At 36.8% G+C, this 14,372-nt stretch overlaps 1 protein-coding gene across 1 annotated transcript in view; it reads left to right on the top strand.

Moving 5' to 3' along the window:
* LOC306869267 (calcium/calmodulin-dependent protein kinase type IV-like) overlaps positions 1 to 14,048 on the top strand; it is a 31,154-nt gene extending 17,106 nt beyond the window's left edge. The window contains exons 7-12 of the mRNA XM_079415954.1: positions 6,350 to 6,440; positions 7,419 to 7,493; positions 7,660 to 7,735; positions 8,323 to 8,449; positions 10,894 to 11,046; positions 12,607 to 14,048. Of these exons, the coding sequence (XP_079272080.1) occupies positions 6,350 to 6,440; positions 7,419 to 7,493; positions 7,660 to 7,735; positions 8,323 to 8,449; positions 10,894 to 11,046; positions 12,607 to 12,774 (690 nt within the window). The 3' untranslated portion in view covers positions 12,775 to 14,048. The remainder of the gene's footprint in view (positions 1 to 6,349; positions 6,441 to 7,418; positions 7,494 to 7,659; positions 7,736 to 8,322; positions 8,450 to 10,893; positions 11,047 to 12,606) is intronic.
* Positions 14,049 to 14,372: the final 324 nt, after the last annotated feature.

Raw genomic sequence — 14,372 nt, 5'->3', positions numbered from 1 at the left:
TTGAACTGAAATAAAACAAAAAATTAAATAAAGATAATGTAAATAATTTATGGAAAGAGTGATAAGCAAAAATGACATAAGAAAATTACTAAAATTAAATTGGCTAACACTATAATATTGGGACCAATTCTCGCTATTAACTTGTTGCTTATTATTAACATATTGGTTTTTTATTAGTGCTTATAAAATATTCTACAGCCTTAATCTAACCCAGTACCTAAACTTAACAACTACCATAATAAATATTAATAAGTTGCAAATTAGGAGTTTATTGAGGCAAAAGTCATAGTTAATGGGTTGGTAAATAAAGTGTGACCTTAAATTGAAATTAAAATATAAACATAAAAGCTCATTCAAAATCTTGCTAAAATAACTCTAATAACTAAATTTGGTCAACACAACCACACATAAATGTTGGTAAAGCATAATCACAAATTTATCCATAGATAATAAAAATTCAAGAAATCTGGCTGATCATAAACAGGGCTTTCACATCACACTTAACCCTGGGTTTTTGTTGTTCTAAAGGCCATTGCACACTGAGTCCGAATTTTTCGTCCGAAATTTTCGCACGTTGAAAAATAAATACGACCTCACGTTTTGTCAATCACGTTTGCACACTGCCTCCGAAATTTTCGTCCGTCAAAAAAAAATTTGGATCGGGTTCGATTTTTTGCGTTTTTCGCATCCGTATAAAGCATTTTGAGATGCTTTGAGAAGGTGTTTTGACAATTCAGAGCCACCGTACAAGCAAAATCCAAAATAGTGTCAGACAAATTAATACACTTCGTCTTGCAGCACAGAGCACTTTATGACAAACAAATTGCGGAATACAAAGATACAGAATATAAAGAACTGCTGTAGCCTATTTTTTTTATGCCTGGCCCGCACCTTTCCGATGCCGCAGTTCGGTGTGTGTGTGTGTGTGTGTGTGTCTGTGGGTGTATCCATACCTCAGACAGTCTCTGTTCAGGATAAATTGGTTCACGGAAATTGGTGGTCTTCTTTTTAATATGTGGATTCAGTATCGCTAGCAAAGTATCAATCTGAGGCACTGACATCCTGAAATAAACTTTGAATCTCTCGGGATAATCCCGCAGCTCTTTGATAAGGAGGTGGAACTCTCCTTCCTCTCTGCGCAATCTAAGGATTGGATGGACCCAATATTTCCTTTTTATTTTTTTAAAAAGAGAGAGGACGACAAAATCATCCTCACTGCTTGAAGACATTTTGTATAGTTTTGCGATTTTTTTCGCAACGGATTAATTAAAACGCATCGGACTCAGTGTGCAAGGTCTCTGTGCGTGACGAATTTTTAAGATTGCGAATGCGAAAAAACGCATGCGAAAATTTCGGACTCAGTGTGCAGAGACCTTAAACCCTGCTTTAAACCCCAGGTAAAGATACATTTCACACTTGTAATTTAGAAGTGGTGTTAGCACCTTTTTACCCAGAGGTTTTGAAACCCTGCTCTGGTTTATTCACCCCATATTCTCCTCATATAGTCCTCATGTTTGGACAGTTAAGGAAACACTGCATGTTGTATAAACAGCCGTTTGTTTGAGAGGGAAAATGTCGAATGAATTAGGGTGAAAAAGAGACTGTTTTATTCTTACCTTTATAGTCCACCAAGAAGTAGAGAAAACTTTACTGTCAGGAATAATACGAGGATACGCAATGTAAACAAATCACATGCTGCATTCGTCCAATCAATGCCACTGACACCGTAAACATGCAAATAAGGATATTAACCCAGTGTTTCGGAACAGCATACAGTGTGAAATGTCAGTTAATGAATACCCAAGATTTTTTTGCTAATTTGTTATGAGCAGTGTGAACCGTGAAGCAAGATAAGCTAGGATTCCAATTACCTGGGGTTTAGAAAAACCATGGGTTAACTATTTCAAGTGTGAACAGACCTTAAGATATCTAGATATCTAGAGACCAGAATCATGAAGACTTGGGAGAACGCATTATCAGACTTTTGAAATGCCCTTAGCAACCACTCCGACAACCCTAGCAACCAGTGATACTGTATATTTCATGCAACTGTAGTTTAGTATTTAACATTTGTGTCCATCGACCTTATATGCACATATTCGATAATCAGTGAAACCATTATCAGTGAAAGCATTATTATTATTAAACCATTAAGAGAGTCCTGTTTCCAGTAAGTCATCATAAGTGGATTTAGATTGCATATGAAGACCACAGGAGACCATTTATTGCTTTTTTTTTCTGCTGGAATGGGCAAGCAATTCCACTACATCCCTTTCTTTCCCGCTCTGCCTCTCTACTTCCCGCCCTTCCTTGTGTTTTGTTCATTAGTTCATGTATAATGAGGCTTATTTTTATCATCTACTGTATATCTTGTGCATACAGTTTCTGTTTATAGCCGTCATGCATCCATGTGCCTTAGTGATATAGCTGCCTGAATTAGAAAGTAGGCCTGTTCTTCATCTGTGTGAATGTATTTGAAAAGCATTTTCGTTTAAAGTGTGTTCTCCACCACACTGGCTCGCACTTCATCAAAGATGGCGGTTGCCAAGGAGATAGTAAGAAAGTGGGCAAATTTCTCATGGGCTGGATTCAGTTGGTGGGCTGCAATAAGAGAACGCCAACTCTCCAGCTCCCATCGGGGCATGAAACAGTAGAGGAACGGAAACGTGAATGTCCCTTTTGAAGTGACCCACCTTTTCAGGGAGCTTTTCAAGTGTTATTGTGTCAAGAGTTTCACAGTTTTCCCTCACAACAGCAGAATCTGTGTGTCTGTCACATCAAAGCCAGCTGGCTGTGTGGCATCCCTCTGGATCTGTGTTTTGTAGATTTCTGTCTGAGTGGATGGGACGTCCTCAGTGGCTTGGGACTTTGCAATATCTTTGGAGCTTTCCTTTTGAAGTCTGGAGCTCTCAAAGGTGATGTATTTTATATTGCTGGAATTGAGAATCTTTGCTGCTGAGGTTTAAAACTAGTTGATGCCACTAAGTTGATACTACCTTGTCATGAGCCAGCATGTAACATACAGTAATGCTGTTTGAAATGGTTGTTTTGTATTATTGCACACTGTTTCACTTACTATTAAAATCACTGTAGGCAGCACACACTTTATACTATAGACAGAGCTGGGTAGAACTGATTACATGTAATCTGGATTATGTAATCAGATTCCAAAAATGTACTTAGAAATTACATTTTAAAATACTCGTAATCAGACTACAGTTACTTTTTATTGATTACATGATTACATATTATTCACACAATAGTAATAAATTATTCATAATTGATTGATTCCCCCTAATTCCTCTTTTTCGTCTTTTATATATTCCTTTCTTTAATAGTTTACCGCTTACATACACTCAGAAAATCTTGCAGTTTTGTGGACATTCACACAAAGACCAGTCACTAGTCAGGTGGCTACAGCATTTGACCAACATCCCCACCAACATTCACCAGATTACAGTACCTTACTTCTCACACATTCTCAACCTGACAAACTCCAATTGTTCAGTCTGCGAAAATAAGCGACGACTAACGCTAACAGGCGCCAACAGGGGTAATACATTGACCTGACAAAACCCACCAAACTTTTCTGTAGCCATTGGTCGGCGTCTGTCAGTGCAATGTGAAATAGGCTTTACAAAGCCAGAAGCATAAACTTTGAAAATCATTCATTTTGCAATTCCATTTGGAGCCACTAGTAGCACAGAAATTTTACACTTCACCTTTAACTGTGTGGACCTACATAATGAGGCTAGTTGCTAAAATAATCTTCATGGTGTGGGGACACAGATGGCAGCAGTGGCGAGCTACAGACCTCCTGCTCTTGTCAGATGAGAGGAGGAAGAGAAGGAGAGAGACGATGTACTTTATGTGTGTCAGCTCCACTGAGTTTTGAACAGGATGGTAGTATTCCCTTCGGACCCCAGTAAAAGATAACACTCCTTCATGTCACCATAATAATTGGTGTTGGGAAGCTGGCACACTGCACTGCTCCTCCTCTGAGGAATCATTCTGCGGCTCTATTGCAAACAAACCAGTTGGAATGCTTTTACACTGGAGACTGTGGTGACTCTGCCTTTATATGGACAGTCGTGCATACTAGTTTGACAGTTAAGAGAAGTATTTGTCAGTATAAAGTTGGATTTTTCCCGTTTTGTTTACTTAACTTTAATGAGGGGGAGCAGAATAATAATTAAGAAACAATATTTATGCAAATTTAAATTACACATAAGGCAGTTTTATATCAACTAAATCTAATTAGGCTATAAAATCTCTATTCGTTGTTGAAATATAATAATTAAAAAAATTTAGACATCACTAACAGGTTAAGTGAAATATAACGAATATATAAACTAATATTTAGTGAAATACTCTTCTCTAGACTTAATTTCTAGAGAACAAACAGGCTGTGGACACAAATAATGACTTGCCTAAGGTAAATATATACCTTGAAACACTGATTGAGCGATTACACGAGACATGAGATGTTCATTCATGTTTATTTCATGTTATAACTAGTAGTAAAGAGGAAGGGATGATCGCGTTCACTCGTGTTCTGTGCTGCCGTTTGAAATGAGGCACCTACAGCGATCTGTCACACCACATAAAAGAGCATCAAAAAGGAATTTATTGTTTGAATTTTCTGAAAAAAAAAGACAGAATTTGTTTCTTATATAAAGTAACAATATATAAAACTGAAAGTTTCAAATTATCATGTCATTTCCACTGCTTCAGGAGAGTGGGTATAAGCTGAAGAGGTGATTTGTTTGTTTCTGTTCTCTGATTGGTGGAGAATCTCTGCAGAATCATGGGTAATGTAGTCTTTCAGCTGTTAACCAGCAAACTAAGTTGAAATATTGTTGGCTGATGGCTTTAACAAAAGCATATAGTGTATATTTACAACCTCATAGCTCACAGTAGTTGTTTCAGTGGTTTATATGAATGGGATTTTTTCTTCTAGAATCAGACTGTTGTACTTTATAGCATATATAGCTATACAGTTGCTTGCTTGTTCTGCATAGTTACAAGGAGTTTAATCACTGGCCATGTCAAAATTGCTTTAACAATTAACTATGTCCAATAGTAATGGTGATACTTGCTTTAGCAAACCTAACTGGCTAATATAGGTATTAAAACCTTCCTCACATCTTCCTCATGTTGGTTCTCTATCACGTTCATCAGTTCCCGCTGTAGCACATGTTAGATGGTGACCACGTGCTGTTTCTCTGTAACCAGGCAGACTTATGGCCCGTGCTACTCTGTTTAATGAGTTTCCGTGGTAACACTCACCAAGGCACTGGCAAGTGCATCGGGCTGATTATAAACACAGATCTGTTGTGACCGGTGGACGTTGGTCTAATTAGTGGTGTTTGCTAAGGCAAGTGTCACTTTTAGCATTGCTCACACTGAGGAATAGCGATCTGAACAAAGTCTTGTTCATGCACATAACAATAACAACACATAACAACAACCCAGAAATCTCTAGCAGTTTAATAGTGCTAAAAAACACTGATAATCCTTAAGCAACTGCAAAGCAAGACTTTGACAATCACCCACAATAATCATGCCAAATGTTTTGTGGAAATATTCTCAAACAATGCTGAAAGGAATAGTTCATCCAAAAAAAAAAAAAATTAAATTTATTTTATTTTATTTATCTTCAAATGAGGGTATCTTTAAAATAGTGAATTTTCTGAAGCAAATAACAGTGCTTGCAAGGCAGCTAAAATAAAATAAAATAAAAATAAATGACTTAAGATTGAGGAAATGTTCAGGTTTTGGCTCTCGGGTTCTACATTAAGGAAATTAATGAGCCACTCATAAGTATTAAGTAAAGTGACGTATTAAGTGATCAGTAAATCTAATTATACAATTTTAGAGGATTTGTATTCTGTACCATATATGTATATATATATATATATATATATATATATATATATATATATATATATAATCCTGAATCCCGAAAAAATCTTTACAATCAACAAAAAAATAACTACATCCTAAACAGGATAATTAAAATAAACAATACAATAAACACATCAAAGATATAATAATAATGTTTGAGTAATATCAATACAGTGATGCCTTGTAATCATTGTAATACGAAACTGGCCTATGAAATATATTAGTGCAGCTTGGTCCTTACTTTAATTTTGCTCATTATCAGGCCCTGATTAATCTGTTTACCAACCACAGAGGAGATTTCGATATGAATTTGAAAACTATAAATATTATTACACACATTAATAGTGAAAGCAACACTTGTTAATTAGTGTTGCTATATTGTACAGTCACACACCTCTGATTAATAAGATACAACCCCCTGTGTCTACATGTCTGTTTGCAGTACCTGCATGAGAATGGTATAGTGCACAGAGACCTGAAACCTGAGAACCTGCTGTACGCCACCTCAGCGCCAGATGCTTCGCTCAAAATAGGTAAGGCTGGCTTTTCATTCGCCTGATAGGGGAACAGCAGTTTAGCTAAACTTCTCTTGTTTGTGAATTAACTTGCAAACAAGCAACACGATCCTGTTGTAGATAGAGGAAAATTCACTTTCAACTTTAAAGGAAGGATCATCTCTGAGAGTATTGGTGCTTGTTCATGGAGTACGGATTTGAATAGACTCCTAATATGAAAGAATTAAACATCAGAATGATATTTAATGTCAAAAACATGTCTAGGTCGAATTTTAGCACTATATTTATATAGTATATATGTATATGTATTCTTACTGACCCCAAATTCTTACTGTCCCTGGGTATATAGGTATATAGGTAAATATGTTTTTAGATTATATATTATATTAACGACAATAATATCATAAATAATAAAAATGTTAAAATAAAAAGATTCTTGTATTAGTGTTTATTGTAAAGGTATTACAGTGTGTGTATGTATAAATATATACAGTGGGTACGGAAAGTATTCAGACCCCCTTCAATTTTCCACTCTTCGTTATATTACAGCCATTTGCTAAAATCATTGAAGTTCATTTTTTTTCCTCATTAATGTACACACAGCCCCCCATATTGACAGAAAAACACAGAATTGTTGATATTTCAGTTTTTCTTTTTTAATAAATTTGCAAAAATGTCAACAATTCTGTGTTTTTCTGTCAGTATGGGGTGCTGTGTGTACATTAATGAGGGAAAAAAATTAACTTTTTTTTTTTTTTTTATCTTAGCCATTTTTTTATTTATTTTTTGCTGTAAAATATGAACTGCTCTCCACACATATCATGAGATTCACTGCATAGACTTCCACTGAAGACGGGCCGTATCTGGGGACCAGAATATCATAGAGACTTGAGCAAACACCTGGCAACCACCCAGAACACCCCATCAGTTTGCTTTTGCAAGAGCCATTTCATAAAATGTAAAACTGTTTTTCTTTGGTGTGATTTATCTTTACAGCGGATTTTGGTTTGTCGAAAATTGTAGACGATCAGGTAACAATGAAGACTGTGTGTGGGACTCCAGGCTATTGTGGTGAGTTTATTAAACAGGAGGTTTTTTTAACAGAGCACCATCTGTGGCCATCAGTTGCACAGAGAGAATTACAGAGAAGATGTAGTCTTTTTACTGCATTAGTGCAGCAGAGCATCGCCTCCCCCTTTATTCTTTTCTTCTGATGTTCTGTCTTTCTCTCCCTCAGCTCCTGAGATTTTGCGGGGATGTGCCTATGGCCCTGAGGTTGACATGTGGTCTGTGGGCGTTATCACGTACATTTTGTGAGTGACACGACATACTTGTCTAAAGTTATTCTTTCACAAGAATGCTGTGCTTAGTCATTCAATCTCTCTGTTATATCAATGGCGAAACGCTGGTTTTGTCTCAGATCAGCCTCACTGGTGAAAAGCTTGAAGCATGTTTTGAACTTCTAGGTGTAATTCCAGGTATTGGATGGAGTTTCTTTTACAAAAACATAAAGTCTAAGAAAGTTTGACAGAAAACTAAACTAAAACTCTTTTCAAAAAATCTATCATCAGTAAAGGTTTTAAACCCATTTTATCCATTAGTAAGAAACTGATGAGAATTTAGGTAGCTATTCACTGAAATACTTAGCATTTTCAAACAATGGGTGATAATATTAGATGATAATAATCAGCGTATTAGAATGATATCTGAAGGGTTATGTGACACTAAAGACTGAAGTAATTGGTACTAAAAATTTAGCTTTGCTATCACAGGAATAAATTACATTTTAAAATATATTAAAATAGAATACAATTCTTTAAAATTGTAGTTCAGTGTCACTTTGCAGGGGTGAAGCTGTTGTTAAAACAAGCACTGTTTTTTGTTTTTATCCTCTGTACAGGTTATGTGGTTTTGAGCCCTTTTTTGATGACAGAGGAGACCAGTACATGTTTAAACGCATCCTGAACTGTGAATATGAATTTGTCTCCCCCTGGTGGGACAATGTGTCTCTCAATGCCAAGGACCTTGTGAGTTAATCTCAATAAACATAAATTCACTAATAACCCTCATGAAATCCCTAAGTATAAAATCATCACTCACTCACTCACACAACACACACACACACACACTCTCTCTCACCATTGGCATAATGGTTTTTTACTGTACAAACTGTATTTTCTATCCCCTTACGCTTACCTACCCCTTACACAAAAATGTCTGCATTTTCAGATTTTCAAAAAAACAGGAAGTGTCCTCATCATGTTTACATTGTATTAACCAATATATACCAGAACACACAGAGAAGAACTTTTTGATATCTTTTAAGTCATTTTAATATCTGCTGTATGTTATGTTTTATACTTTCAAATAGTTCAAATGTTCAGTTCTAATTGGAGGATCTGCGTTTGCCACTGTATGAAAAACACTCACCTGTGAGAGCACATCAGTTCAATTCTATTTCAGTACACCAAGCGCTACATTGCTTGGCAACAGTAAACTGCCTACAGTTATGCTAATGATCTATATAACTTTGTGGAAGAATTATTTAGTCACATGCACACACACACACACACACACATACATATATATATCATTTTCTGCTACATGTTGTTCCTAACAACACCCCTTAGTAAAATCACTATTACTTACAAATAGAATATTGCTATATTAGACTTAAATGTTGCATTTTTAAGAATTTAGGGTTCCACAAAGAACCTTTCAGCAAACAGGTTTTTTGGTAATGGGAAGGTTCCATGGATGTTAAAGATTCTTCATGGAACCATAGATGCAAATAAAGATACAATATTTTAATAGTGAGAAAACCCACCCTGTATTTACCACTGACCACTTACACTCACCGGACACTTTATTAGGTACACCTGTTCAATTGCTTGGTAACACAAATCGCTAATCAGCCAATCACATGGCAGCAACTCGATGCATTTAGGAAACTAGATGTGGTGAAGACGACTTGCTGAAGTTCAAACCGAGCATCAGAATGGGGAAGAAAGGGGACTTAAGTGACTTTGAACGTGGAATGGCTGTTGGTGCCAGGTCTGAGTATTTCAAAAACTGCTGATCTACTTGAGGGTGGAGAGAGCGCTGGACATTCACTCCCCCCACCTACAGTCCCCGGCCGGCAGGGATTGTAGGTGGGGGGAGTGAATGTCCAGCGCTCTCTCCACCCTCAATACCACGACTGAGGTGCCCTTGAGCAAGGCACCGAACCCCCAACTGCTCCCCGGGCGCCGCAGCATGGCTGCCCACTGCTCTGGGTGTGTGTTCACGGTGTGTGTGTGTGTGTGTGTGTGTGCATTTGTTCACTACTCACTGCTGTGTGTGTGCACTTGGATGGGTTAAACGCAGAGCACCAATTTCGAGTATGGGTCACCATACTTGACAATACGTCACGACTTTACTTTACTTTACTGGGATTTTCACGCACAACCATCTCTAGGGTTTACAGAGAATGATGTCAGAGGTCAGAGGAGAATGGGGAGACTGGTTAGAGATGATAGAAAGGCAACAGTAACTTAAATAACCAATCGTTACAACCAAGGTATGCAGAATACCATCTCTGAACGCACAACATGTCGAACCCTGAAGCAGATGGGCTACAGCAGCAGAAGACCACACCGGGTGCCGCTCCTGTCAGCTAAGAACAGGAAACAGAGGCTACAATTCGCACAGGCTCACCAAAATTGGACAATAGAAGATTGGAAAAACGTTGCCTGGTCGGATGAGTCTCGGTCTGCTGCGACATTCAGATGGTAGGGTCAGAATTTGGCGTAAAGAACATGAAAGCATGGATCCATCCTGCATTGTCTCAACGGTTCAGGCTGGTGGTGGTGGTGTAATGGTGTGGGGGCACACTTTGGGCCCCTTAGTACCAATTGAGCATCGTTTAAACACCACAGCCAACCTGAGTATTGTTGCTGACCATGTCCATCCCTTTATGACTACAGTGTACCCATCTTCTGATGGCTACTTCCAGCAGGATAATGCACCATGTCACAAAGCTCAAATCATCTCAGACATCTTGAACATGACAATGAGTTCACTTTACTCAAATGGCCTCCACAGTCACCAGATCTCAATCCAATAGAGCACCTTTGTGATGTGGTGGAATGGGAGATTCGCATCATGGATGTGCAGCCGACAACTGCGTGATGCTATCATGTCAATATGGACCAAAATCTCTGAGGAATGTTTCCAAAACCTTGTTGAATCTATGCCACAAAGAATTAAGGCAGTTCTGAAGGCAAAAGGGGGTCCAACCCGGTACTAGCAAGGTGTACCTAATAAAGTGGTCAGTGAGTGTATAATTACCAAAAGCAGGGCTTATTTTGCCGATAAGAACATTTGGCCAATCAGAAACATTTCTGATTGTGCTCGTTTAGTAACGCTGATGTTCGGTTTCAGATCTATATTTGTAAGCTGAAAGTGTTACTCATCTTTTTTGGCTTCACAGGTGAAGAAACTGATTGTCCAGGATCCAAAGAAACGGCTGACGACACAGCAAGCGCTGCAGCACCCCTGGGTGACTGGAAAGGCTGTTAACTTCACTCATATGGACACGGCTCAGAAGAAACTCCTGGAGTTCAATGCTCGAAGAAAACTCAAGGTTTGAGGTTTTTGGCTAAATAACACATTTTCATCAAGGTTTTACCCCTCAAAGCCTACTGTATTATATTTGATACCCAAATTTATTAAGGCCTCTAGATTTTTTTAACATGAGTGTCTGGGTCTAGTGCTCTCTCTGGTCTAGTGTCCTGAGCATGTGCCCGGTAGCCCTGTGTGTTACTCTGGCCCTACACATGTACATGTGTATTTTGTTGTGAATTTTATTAAGTAAATGTAAGAATACATTTTATTTTGTTAGTAATATTTCAAAATGAACACTTAACATTTGATTATTCATATATTTGTTTTTAAATTCATGTTCAAATTTATCAAATACGATTTTTGTACATCTGTATTGCATTGCATTACATGTTTGCCCCCCACAATAAAAATTACAGAGCTTTGGTCATAAAACTAAGAAGTATCATCTGACATATTGATGGGAGAGTGATGGCTGATACTTAAATGCAGTCTGCTACATTGTAAAAATCTCATTGCTTTACATTACAAGCTTTTAGAATTTCATCTTACTTTTTGGACATACAAATATCAGCAACTGCTGGGGCTGGTTAGCAACCACACAGAATACCCTAGTAGCCACATAGAAACATATTTTTAAAAAAGGCTTAAAAAAATCAAAAATATTGCGCAAGCACCACTCACATCTTCAGAAATGTAAAAAAAATTGGGTGTTTTTTGTTTTTTTTCATGCTTGATGCTGCTAGTGGCTTAGAATTTACATGTCTCCTTAAAGGAATAGTTCACACACAAATTTAAATTAGCTGAAAGTTTACTCACCCTCAGGCCATCCAATATATAGATGAGTTGCTTTCTTCAGTGGAACAGATTTTGAAAAATAAAGCATTATATAACTTGCTCACCAGTGGATACTCTGCAGTGAATGTGTGCCCTCAGAATGAGACCAAAGCATCATGCATAATCCACATGACCATAGTCCATCAATTAATGTCCTGTGAAAATGAAAAGCTGCATGTTTGTAATACATTCATAAATAAGACTTTTTAGAGTCCTCTATCCACAATATTGCTTCTTCAGTGAAAAAGTATTTTAAACCAATCTGTTGGTGGATTTTGATGTGAAAGGACAACAGGGGATTGACTTTTTTACTGGAGGAAACATTATTATGGAGTCACATGTTTGACAGAAACAATGTTTTGAAGTTAAATAATGGATTTATTTCTCACAAACACAGCTCTTTTTCTTCTCAAGACATTAATTGATGTACTGGAGTCATTTGGATTACATGTGGATTATTGTGATGTTTTAATCAGCTGTTTGAACTCATTCTGATGGCACCCATTCACTATGGAGGATCCATTGGTGAGCAAGTGATGCAATGCAAATTTTTTCCAAATCTGTTCTGAAGAAACAAACTCGTCTACATAAGGATGAGTAAATTTCTCAAATTTCTATTTTTGGGCGAACTGGTTGTTTAACATTAAAACCAAACATTAACAAATAATCAATACAACAAAATGTGCTTGAATATAAAGTTGTGAAATTCTAAACAATGCACACCCCTGTGTTTATGTTTCCACAGGCAGCGGTAAAAGCGGTGGTAGCTTCAACTCGATTGGGCAGCAGCGCAGGAAGCCATGGCAACCCAGACAGCAACAAAACTGACAGCAGTCCCTCCTCTATCAAAGAGAAGGCAGCAGAGGTTCAGCCAGACACTGAACAGCCTCAGATTCAGAATGAAGGCTCTTAGATCTCCACAGAGCCTCACTGGAACTCAAACTTCTTCCCTTCAAGAAAGGAATGTTACTTTTCGCAAGTGGGCCTCATAAAGGACAGAACGGATGGGCTTTGTTTGGTTCTCTTGCATGCGGACTTGTTTGTCTATAGAAACGTCCCACATTGTGACATTGTGGCCATACCATGCCAACATTTGATAAGTCCTTAACTTCGGATTTTGTAAAGTGAATGAACATCATTGGATGGTAATGAGAAGAACCAAATGTCTTCAGATGATCATTACATCTATAGCAGTTAATATTTATATTATCATGCTTTTTTTAGATAATTGACAAATTATCATAGTACTTTCAAGGACATGTTTTGCATTTTAGCTGTATAAATCACATTTGTGCTGCTTTTTATGGAAATCATTTTATTCGTTAAGGTTTTTTACTTAATATTGGACACTGGTAGAGTAGGATGTGGACATTGAACTAAAACCTTTACATAAGCTTCAACTGAGAATGCCTTATCATATACCATTTTTTATAATTCATTCAAAATTAACATAAAATACTATTAAACAACTTGACTTAAACTTATACAATAAGCATATTGTACTTTTTTCTTTTAAATAGGGATATGCAGATTTCTTCATTTAAATCTGTGGAGAACATGATATTAGGCCTATCTGAGACACACACACACACACAAATTGCAATGCAAAAACACTCCCTTGTGCCAAAATGTTCTTCATTTTAAGTAGACTTTTCATCATCTCGCATACAAAGTCCTGCTAATTTAGGAATTTTCTTTTAAAATGATTCTAAACTATTTTGTTTTTATCTAAATGCCTTACTGGCAATATAATTCATCTAAAAATTCAGTGCTTTACCAATGAGTCTGTGATTTTAAACACAAAGAAGAACATGGAGGAGTTTTTTTGTACCTATTCAATATTCTTTAAAGCATGCTTGTATTGTAAGGTTTGAGGGAATCCTGTTTGATAATCACATGTAAGGAATGTAATGTGGATATACAGGGGTTCATGTTTTGCATGTAGGAATGTTATCTTAACTGCTGCAATTGTCTTTTTAAATGCACTGTATTTTACAGATAAAACCTGCTGTCTAATTAACAGTATGATATTGGATGGTCACTTTGTACATGACACTAGTGTGTCAACTTTGTTTATCTGCCTGTTTCTTATCTAAGGACTCAAAATGCCAATAAGATAGCACTGAATATTACCTGCAGAAATAAAGAATGCAAAAAAATGAATAAAAATCTCTGTTTCTGGATCAGAATTATGTTCTGAATGTGTGCCATTTATTAATGATATATAGGCTTTTATCATTAATTATATGTCTATGTAGTTGGTTGATATAATACTCCCAGTGTTTTTAACCAGCATTTCTTAAAAATGTAGATTTAAATTATATACATTTTCTAGTTAAAAGCTTAAATAAATATACACATTTAAGCATATTCTAAATAAATAAAAATCCAAATAAGCAGGCTAATTTATGAACTGATGTACTTGGAAAACTTTTTTTGTTTTCTTTTACGGATTAATTAATTGTGAGGACTATTTTTCTAAATTCTAGTTTCAATCTACAGTGGCCCCAA

This window comes from Barbus barbus (genome assembly GCF_936440315.1).
Source record: "Barbus barbus genome assembly, chromosome: 5".
NCBI classification, from domain to species: domain Eukaryota; kingdom Metazoa; phylum Chordata; class Actinopteri; order Cypriniformes; family Cyprinidae; genus Barbus; species Barbus barbus.
This window is presented reverse-complemented; position numbering and strand designations above follow the sequence as displayed.